This window comes from Moschus berezovskii, chromosome X (genome assembly GCF_049115385.1).
Source record: "Moschus berezovskii isolate FMDL1 chromosome X, NW_MosBer_1.0, whole genome shotgun sequence".
NCBI lineage: Eukaryota > Metazoa > Chordata > Mammalia > Artiodactyla > Moschidae > Moschus > Moschus berezovskii.
In genome coordinates, this window is record NC_142488.1 from 121,750,460 (window position 1) to 121,760,819 (window position 10,360).

The 10,360-nt window shown below is 46.4% G+C and overlaps 1 protein-coding gene across 1 annotated transcript in view; it reads left to right on the forward strand.

Annotated features, from left to right (window-relative positions):
• Positions 1-6,247, forward strand: part of ARHGAP36 (Rho GTPase activating protein 36) — a 31,420-nt gene extending 25,173 nt beyond the window's left edge. The window contains exons 4-12 of the mRNA XM_055438481.2: positions 28-266; positions 503-695; positions 908-963; positions 1,206-1,356; positions 1,805-1,953; positions 2,122-2,298; positions 2,541-2,638; positions 2,775-4,645; positions 5,052-6,247. Coding sequence (XP_055294456.2) covers positions 28-266; positions 503-695; positions 908-963; positions 1,206-1,356; positions 1,805-1,953; positions 2,122-2,298; positions 2,541-2,638; positions 2,775-4,645; positions 5,052-5,140 — 3,023 coding nt within the window. The 3' untranslated portion in view covers positions 5,141-6,247. The remainder of the gene's footprint in view (positions 1-27; positions 267-502; positions 696-907; positions 964-1,205; positions 1,357-1,804; positions 1,954-2,121; positions 2,299-2,540; positions 2,639-2,774; positions 4,646-5,051) is intronic.
• The last annotated feature ends 4,113 nt before the right edge of the window (positions 6,248-10,360 follow it).

A 10,360-nucleotide genomic window follows, 5' to 3' on the forward strand; every position in this document is an offset into this window, starting at 1 on the left:
TCATTCCTTCTCTCCCTGGCTCCCAAGCCGTATCCCTCAAGACCTTCGGCATTCGTCTGGAAGAGGTGCTGGTGAACGAGCTTACCCGCCGCAAGCAACTTGAACTGAGAGCCGCGATGCAGATTGAAGAAGCCGCAGGTCCCGCTACGAGCGGTCGTCGTCGGGGAAACGCGGTGCAAAGGATGTTTGGCCGCATCCGGCGCTTTTTCAGTCGCCCGCGGGATGAACCCTTCCTGCCCCGGGAGTTTACTCGCCGTGGGCGTAGAGTGAGTTCTACCTTCCAGTTTTCAGGCGGGGGCCCTTCGTGAAGTGTCCGGGATGTGGGACTGGAGGGTCAAGGCCTGTGTCCTCAGAGGGAAGGGGGTGCTGAACAGAACGCGTTGGAGGGGTCTAAGAACATGTTTCCTGTTGCGAACGTGACGCAGTCTTTAGAAAGGTCCGAAGTGACACCCCGCCCCCACCACGGCTCCCCCATTTTCACAGAGTCTGGGTTTCTCCACAGGGCGCAGTCTCTGCGGACAGCCTGGCTGAACTGGAGGGTGGGGCCCTGCTACTGCAGACCCTGCAACTTTCCAGGATTTCCTTGCCAATTGGCCAGCGACTTCTGGGATCCAAAAGGAAAATGAGCCTCAATCCGATTGCTAAGCAAGTCCCCCATGTAGTTGAGGCTTGCTGCAGCTTCATAGAGAAACATGGTAAGGGGCAAAGAATGGCGGTGAAATCAAGGTGGAAGGCAATTAAAGAGACCTTTATTCTAGAGATGGGGAAGGGCAAGAGGTCAAGGGAGGAAGGGCTTGCAACATTCCCCTGCCACCAGTTGGGACTGGCATGCGGTGGAGGACGAATAGGGTAGTGCTGGGGGAGGGGTGAGCAGAGATACTGAGCTTCCCTTGGTCTTTTCTTTCAGGCTTAAGCACAGTGGGGATTTTCACCCTGGAATATTCTGAGAAGAGAGTGCGTAAGGTAATAAATCAACTATGTTCACACTTTTGTTCCTTCAGTGAGAAAAAGCAGGTGGGGTGGGGGCTCCCCCATAGACCTGAAGAGACTGTCATGCCTGGTGAGGGGAGCATGGTCTTCTTTCTAGCCCCTCAGGCACACCATATAGCCAACTACCTCTACTGAGGGCTGAGTTTATTGAAGGAGTGGCCAGGAGGAAGGCTGCGATGGGCAGAGCCTTCACTGGCAGTATTCTCTTTTTCTAGCTCCGTGAAGAATTTGACCAAGGTCTGGATGTGGTGCTGGATGACTCTCAGAATGTACATGATGTGGCCGCGCTCCTCAAGGAGTTTTTCCGGGACATGAAGGACTCGCTGCTGCCAGATGATCTGTACATGTCCTTCCTCCAGACAGCCAGTGAGCCTTCCGCTCTCCCTTGCTGGGCAGGGAAAAGAAAGAGTACAGGGGATGTGGGGTTCTGGAGACAGAGCTCAGGTTGCAAGACCCCAAGGCACTAAGGCAAAATGAATAGCAGAAGATGAAAATACCTCTCCAGATTCCACTACAAGTCTGTTCTTTGGAAGTCTCTCTAGAGCTTCTTGAGGCCGTGTATACCCTCTCAGGGCAAAGTAAAACCTAGATTCTGTAGAGGTGGGGGCCTCTTTTTTGGGGGGGGGTCTCATTTTGATGGGGACACTTCTGGGTTCTAAGGATCCTGAGTGCAAATGCCAGGGGGTGAGTGAAGAAAAGATGCCTAGGTACCTTCCTCACCTTCAGCAATTTTCAACCAGAATCACACCTTTCTTTGTGTCAGGCTGCTGCCAAGGCCCGCCCCCTAAGCCAGCCCCTGATTTCCTCCCTCTAGCGCTGAAGCCACAGGATCAGCTTTCTGCCCTGCAATTGCTGGTTTACCTGATGCCACCTTGCCACAGTGACACCCTAGAGCGTCTGCTGAAGGTCCTGCATAAGGTCACTGAGAACTGCGAGGACTCCATTGGCGTTGATGGACAGTTGGTAAAAAGCTCTGGGAAAGGGTAGTGAGGTTCACAGAAGGGGACATGTGTGGGAATATATGAGAGAGAGACAGAGGGAGAGGGTAACAAGAACAAAAGCAACCTTTCTATTTGTGTAATTTCCATTACTGCTTCTGTGTTGATCACTTCCTGCTTTCCTTTTACCTAGGTTTCAGGCAATCGTATGACGTCCACCAATTTGGCTTTGGTGTTTGGATCTGCTCTCCTGAAGAAGGGGGCATCTGCCAAGAGGGAGTCCAGGAAAACCACACTGGGGATTGATGACTATGTTGCCTCTGTCAATGTGGTCCGTGCCATGATTGATAACTGGGATGTCCTCTTCCAGGTAGGTGGAAGCTTTGGACACACTCATTTCACAGCTCTCTCTCTCCTGTTCCCAAGACAAGGAAGAGTTCTACATGCATCCCTGAGGGATAGCTGAAGCAGGCAGCCACAAATCTCCCAGTCTAAAAGTCCTTCCTACATTAGCTGCACATGGTGCCTTCAGTTCTGGGTACCTGATAGAGAGGTGTATAGATTTTTTAAATGTTGTATAATAACGGCTAACCTTGCTAATTTTGCTCTCAGGTGCCTCCCCATATTCAGAAGAAGGTTGCTAAGCGTGTGTGGAAATCCAGCCCTGAAGCCCTTGATTTTATCAGACGCAGGAATTTGAGGAAGATCCAGTGAGTGTTTTCTGGGTTTGTTCATGTTTAGCCTGAAGAAGGATCTCCTATGGGGGCTTCTGACCACAGGTCGCCTTTATGTTAGTCAACCCAAGTATATCAACTGACTTGCTTTTTCAAATTCATTCCCCTTCAGGAGTGCACGGATAAAAATGGAAGAGGACGCTTTACTTTCTGACCCAGTGGAAACTTCTGCTGAAGCCCGGGCTGCTATCCTTGGTCAAAGCAAGCCCTTTGATGAAGGTCAGTTCCCTGCTGGCGGTCAGACCCTTGCTGAAGGTCAGGCCTTTGCTGCAGGTGAGTCCCTTGGTGGTCAGGCCCTTCCTGAAGGCCAGGTCCTTGCTGAAGACGAGCCCCTTGAAGAAGATGAGTCCTCTGAGGACGATATGTCAGTCAATGAAGACCTAGTATTTGAATATCTCATTCAAGGATTAGCTTTTGGTGAACTTCAAGGTCTTGAGATTCCAAATGACCTTGATATTCAAGGCCCGCATCTCGAAGGCATTCCAGAGCTTGATGAAGATGATGATGATGACGATGATGATAACAATGATGATGATGCCCTGAATTTTGATGGTCTTCCTCTCCTTGAGGATATTCTAGATGCAGATGATGAAATTCCAGACCTCATTGGAATTCCAGACTTTGAAGAAATACCATATTTTGATTTTGTTCCGGACCCTGATGTAGTTCCAGATGTGCAAGAAATCCCAAACCTTGGAGAAAACCCAAACCCTGGAGAAAACCCAAACCACAACCTTGATGAAGGACAAGATTTTGAAGACTACCAAAACCTCAACCTTGCAGAAGTTCCGTATCTTGATGTTGTCCCGAACATTGAAGAAGCCTCAGATCCTGACGAAATCCCAGACAATGAAGAAGCCCCTTACGCTGATGAAATTCCAGACCATGCCAGTGACTCCGATAATGATGAAGACCCAGATTTTGGAGAAGACCCCAATCTTGAAGATGTTCTAGCCCTTGATGAAATCCCAAATGATGAAGCCTTAAATGCTGAAGAAATTCCAGACCACCAAGAAGCCCCAGAAATCAATGGGATTTCAGACTCTGATGAAGACTTTGATTATGATGAAGTCCCAGGTGTTCATGTGGTCCCAATCCCTCAAGAAGCCCCTGGCATTCATGTGGTCCCAATCCCTGAAGAAGCCCCTGGTGGTCATGATGTTCCAAGCCCCGAAGAAGTCCCTGGTGGTTATGAAATCCCAAATCATGAAGAAGCCCCAGAGATCAATGGACTTTCATACTTTGAAGAAGACCCCAGTCTTGAAGAGGTTCCAGCTTTTGATGGAGTCCCAAATGATGAAGAAACCTCAGCTACTGAAGAAATTCCAGAAGTCAATGGAATTGCAGGCTCTGAAGAATACTCCAGTCCTGAAAAGGTCCCCATTCTCCATGTGGTAACAAGCCCCGAAGATGTCTCTGATGCTGATGAAATTCAAAGCCAGGAAGAATCCTCAGATGAAAGTGAAGTACTGAACAATGAAGAAACCTCAGATGTTGAAGAAATCTCTGGACGTGAAGAAGCCGCTAATGTCCATGAAATCCAAGACTCCGAAGAAAATCCTGATCTTGAAGAAGACTCAGTTCTCAGTGTGGTTCCAGAGCCTAAGGACACTCAGATTCGCAATGAAATTCCAGTTTCTCAGAAAGACTTAGGCAGTACTTTTGAAGAAGATGAAGTTAATGTGACTGCAGAACTTGAAGATGTCTCCATTCTCAGTACAATTCCAGACCCTCAGCCAGACCTAGCTGTCAATCTTGAAGAAATCATGAATATGGAAACAGTCCCAGTGACGAATACTGTTGACTCAAAAGAAGTTCAGAATCCAAAGACTGTCTGGTTCCGCCAAGAAGATGCAGATGTTACATTTCTTGTAGATATCACCTTCTTTAAGAACCAGTCTCAGCCTGGCCAAGTCATGGACTACAAGTCCTTCTTGGAGTCACTGAAGAACAACGCCTGCTTTCGCCTCTCCATGAAGTTCTGTAAGCTTCCGGCTCCGGCTTTATTACTCATTTGCTTAGTAAAATTAGTCAGGCTGGCTGTAGGGTGGTGGGGGCTGTTAGGAGGCCGCCTGCTTCCCCGCTTCCCTGGAGGTATTTCCCATTTGCTCTGAGCATGGGGTATCTGTCTGACTTTTTCTCTTCTCTAACACGGCCTTGCCCTCTTACCCTCCGTCCCCCACAGCCAGCTTCCACAGTGGGCCTAGATATAGAGATGTGTTCTACTGTTAAGCTTCAGTTTTCTTACATGTTAAATGGGGATAATCATTTCTGCCCTAACTTCTTGCTTCATACTGTATGTGAAAATCAAAATTAGGTCTTAGTCTCTTGGGTGCTGTGCAAAGTATGAAGTATAGAAACATGAGTTAACATTGTTACTATTTTCCAGGTTCCTCTGAGGAGCCAGCTGTGCCTTCCGGCACTGCCCATTCCCTTGACGATGAGGAAGGATCGGGTAACCCCCTCATTCTGGAGTAAGACCGCCCATTGCTCCATGTGCCCCGGGAGAAGGAGGCCAAAACTGGCATCGGCTACTTCTTTCCTTAGATGTTTTTCCTTCTCTACAGTGCCGGACAGGGGGGAAGGGTGGGAGGTAGATCTGGGATGTCACAGGAAACATTAAGGAGAGTCTTGAAGGTAAAGATCTGAGGGTAAGAAGGAGTTCTACCTGATGCTCGGGTCAGGGTGAGAATTCCAAGCACACTGCCAGCCCTTTTCCTGGGGATGTTTGGTTTCTTTGCTGGTCAAAGCAGAGATGTTTCTATGTCATGTTCAGGCACCCTGTTGCTTGAGCCTTGCCTCTCTTTTTTACCCCTGATCTTGGCTTTCCCCTTACTACAGCCGTCCCTTTAATTGATGTGACATTTGTGGTAAAATACTTGTCCCAGAGAAGGTCCCAAATCTCGAAGTACTTTCCCTCCCCTAAAGGGGATTGCATGCTTTTTCCTGACTTTCCTACCCTCCTCCTAAGAGCTCAATTGGAAAGGCCCTCAAGAGGCATGCTAGGATGTTAGGTCAGCCTCCTGACAGCTGACTAACAATTAATGCTAGATCATGTCACACCAACTCATAGCCGTGTCCCTGCAGTCACTCCACTGCCTCAGGATAAATTTTCCAAATTATTTAGGCCAGTGGTTCTTCAAACAGCCACTCCCCAAATACTGAGAAACCCAATGAGCTTTTCTGGAGTCAAAAGTTAGAGGAAAAATTTGACTTTATTTCCTAGATCCGTTTTACAGAAAGCTGGCAGGCACCTCCTGTTGTAAGCAAAACAGCTAGTTAGGTATCAACACATAGTTCCAAGTAGTAAAACTCACCTGATTACAACAGTTCTAAATTACCGTCTCTGTAGTTCCTCTATGCGGGACGGTACAAATTTGTGGGACACGCTCTGGTAACACACAGATATGGGTTATGTATGACATCCAAAATTATAGCTGTTACTGAGGGCTAACAGTGGCCAAGTTCCACAGAATGAAGAATGTTCTGTATTGAGGGACAGAAATTGATCACACAATGGGTAGTGACCACAGAGCTCGAAAATTTGTGAGTTAAAACTTCTCTGGCGTTTCATCCTTAATAAATATCTGTATTGTGGCAGCAGCATATTCATGGCTTACTGGTTTGTTTTTTGTCCTTTTGTGAAATTTTCTTGGTGAGTTGGGAAGCTCTGGCTGGAGCTGAAGGGGAAAGCGAGGTGGGGAAGAGGAACAAAAGAGAAGAGGGTGATGTGAAATAAAGGGGAGGGGTGACATGGTATAAAGGGATGAAGTCAGTGGAATAAAGGGGAAGGGGTGATGTGGAATAAGGGGATAGAGGAAGATGCAATAAAGGGGTTGAGGTATAATAAAGGGGGGATGAGGTGGCATATGGGGGTGGGATAAGAATGGGTGATGAGGAGTAGAGGGGAGGGGGTGAGACGGGATAATGAGATCGAGAGAAATTGAATAAAGGGGGTGAGGTGCAATAAAGGGGAGTGGTGGAATAAACAGGGGAGGTGGGATACAGGGGTTTGATGTGGCATGAAGGAGAGCAGGTGATGAGTAAAAGGGAGGGTTGACATGGGATAAAGGAATGGAGAGAAATTGAGTAAAAGGGGCAAGGTGAAATAGAGGGGGGGAGGTGGAATAAGGGATGGAGGTGGAATAGAGGGGGGGAGGTGGAATAGAGGGGGCGTGGTGCAATAGAGGGGGAGATGGAAGAAGGGTGAGGTGGAAGAAAGGGGGGAGGTGGGTACAGAGGGGTGATGTAGGATAAAAGAGAGCAGGTGATGAGGAATAAAGGGCAGGGGTAAATAAATAAAGGGCAAGGGATAAAAGGATGGAGAGAAACTGAATAAAGAGGGGAATAAAGGGGGTAAAGTGGAATAAAAGTGGTGAGGTGGAATAAAGACGCAAGTGGGATACAGGAAGGTGATGTGGGATAAAGGAGAGCAGGTGATGAGGAGTGGAGAGGAAGTGGTGACATGGGATAAACGATGGAGAGAAACTGAATAAAGGGAGCGAGGTGCAATAAACAGGGAGAGGTGGAATGGGGGGAGGTGGAATAAGGGGGGAGGCGCAATAAACAAGGGAGAGGTGGAATAAGGGGTGAGGTGGAATAAGGGGGGAAGTGGAATAAGTGGGGGAGGTGGAATAAAAGGGGAGGTGGAAAAAGGGGGGACATGAAATAAAGGGGGGAGGTGGAATAAGAGGGGAGCTGGGATAAGGGGGGAGCTGGAATAAGGGGGGAGCTGGAATAAGGGGGGAGGTGGAATAAAAGGAGATGGAAAAAGGGGGAGGTGGAATAACGGGGGAAGTGGAATAAGTGGGGGAGGTGGAATAAAAGGGGAGGTGGAAAAAGGGGGGATGTGAAATAAAGGGGGGAGGTGGAATAAGGGGGAGAGGTGGAATAAACAAGGGAGAGGTGGAATAAACAGGGGAGAGGTAGAATACCGGGGGAGGTGGAATAAGGGGGAGAGGTGGAATAAGAGGGGAGGCGCTATAAACAAGGGAGAGGTGTGATGAAGGAGAGTGCTGGGGAATAAAGGGGAAGGGGTGACATGAAATAAGGGCATGGAGACAAGTGTAATAAAGAAGTGAGGTGGAATAAAGTAAGGTGATGAAGAATGAAGAAGAGGGGTGGTGAAGAATAGAAGTGATGCAGAGAAGTGGAATAAGATGTGAGAAAGAATAAAGGGGTGTGGTGTGTGATGAAGGAGACTAAAATGGAAGAATTGGTATGGGGAAAGAATAAAGCTTAAGAGGAGGCCCTCTAAAAGGTGGGAAAAAGAGGGGGATAAAGGGAGAGATCACTCAGTGTTCTCAACTAAGAAATTCCCCCTGGATTGTCAAAAATGCAAACCTAGAAACACCTGGACACATATGATTTCCAAGGGCAAGAGAACATGCTTCTGTTTGACTGATGGGACGGCCAAACTTTCTTGAAATCCTAAGACTTCATGACATGCTTGGAAACTTCCCATGTCAGGGAAAGAGGAATGGTGTGTATTATTTATTTTTGAACACTTTGCTTTAGGATATTTCCTTCTGTAGAGTTTTACTGACAGCAGAAATGTAATTTTGGGTCCTTCCTATAATAATGATTATTTCATAACATAATGAAAGTTCACACATATTGAGTTCTTTGAAATATATTTAAAGCTATTACATGCATCATTTAAAAGAATATTCCCAGTAACTCTATTAGATACATGTTACTGTTCTTCTCATTTTTCTTGTTGAGGAAAATGAGATATAGAGAGGTCAAATAATCCGCCCAAACTACACATCTGATTAGTGGGAAACACTGGTTTTCAAAATTTAACCACTGGATTATATTCAGTTCAGTTCAGTCACTCAGTCATGTCCGACTCTTTACAACCCCATGGATTGCAGCATGCCAAGCTTCCCTGTCTATCACCAACTCCCAGAACTTATTCACACTCATGTCCACTGAGTTGGTGATGACATCCAACCATCTCATCCTCTGTCGTCCCCTTCTCCTCCTGCCTTCAATCTTTCCCAGCATCACGGTCTTTTCAAATGAGTCAGCTCTTCACATCAGGTGGCTAAAGTATTGAGTTTCACCTTCAGCATCAGTCTTTCCAATGAATATTCACGACTGATCTACTTTAGGATGGACTGGTTGGATCTCCTTGCAGTCCAAGGGACTCTCAACAGTCTTCACCAACACCACAGTTCAAAAACATCAGTTCTTCAGCGCTCAGCTTTCTTTATAGTCCAACTCTCACATCCATACATGACCACTGGAAAAACCGTAGTTTGACTAGACTGGCTTATTCTAAAATTTTAGGATTCTTCCTCTGACACAAAGATGCACTGAGATGTCTGCACTCAGTTTTTTTTATTGGTTTGGATTTGCACTTTTAACAAGCAAGCTTCAGGTTCCTTCCTTACAGATCCTTTCTTCAGACAAGCCATTAGACAATAACTGTGACATCTCAGGCAGACCCTAGCAGTTATATCAATGACTCACATATATTAAAGCCAGCAGAAAATACAGAGCTCATCCATTCCAGGACTTCACGGGGCCAAAATAGTACCATGTGTCCTTGGAAGAGTTTGCCTGTGCTTTTCCCACTCAGCTTGAAGATCAACAAGCGAACCAGATAGTGAGCAGTTGAGTAGATTGATTCACAACCCTCCCTTCACTTCCTGGCCTTCCCTGATCTGATTGCTTCCCCTATAATCCTCCCCAGTGCTGACTACCAACCAAGGAGTTGGGACTGAGAGTGGTGAGTAGATATGGGTATTATTCTCACGCTTCCCCATACTTGAAGGGCCAACTCGACAGGCTTTCTTGACACTTCAAGTCCTGTCCTCATTCTAGGTGACCTCAATATCTACACAGAAGGCCCATCCCACACAATTTGGCCTTTCGTCCTTTAATTTCTTAGCGTTTCAACCACCTGCAGCCACTTGGCATCACTGGGCACGATTTCACTTCCAAAAGACTCAACTCCAGTATCCTGTTATGACTCAAATCTCAACAATAGCTGGATCCCACATCATCTGCTATTTGGTCTTGTTGAGATGCCCAGTACCCCAAGCATTTTCTTTTCTCTTCCCTTCTTTCCTTATCCAGGCAGGATCTCAGGGCATATTAATTCAGAACTGACTGTATCTTCATCCCCTTGTCCTGGAAATACCACATCTGCGCTATTTACTCTCAGTCTTGGGTCCCTTTAAGCATCTGATTTCTCCAGTCTCATGACCACTGTGAGAGAAAGGTAGTAGCCCTCCAAATATTGGTTCATCTAATAGAATTTCCAACCCCAACTGGGCCCTCAGGCCACTCAGCAATCCTGTTGAACACCCCAGGTTATATCTGTCTCTAATTCTCCTCCCATTCATATTCCATTTTCTACATCATTCCCTTTAAACAGCAGCCTCTTTCAATTTAACTCTTTCCAAATACATCCTCTCTTCTGCTTTATGATTGTTTATTTTCCTCTTCTTTTTCTAGTCTTTAGGTAGGAGCTTAGATTATTGATTTTCTCTTTTCTAATGTAAATATTCAGTGCTTTAACAGTGTATCACAAGTTTTGAGGTGTTGTATTTTCATTTAGTTCAATATATTGTTAAAATTTCCTAAAGGTTAATTTACTTTTGAGTTATTTTGTTATTTTGTTTTGAGTTTTCCTGCCATCTTTCTGTTATTGATTTGTAGTGCTGCCTGGCTCATTGTTATGGGTGG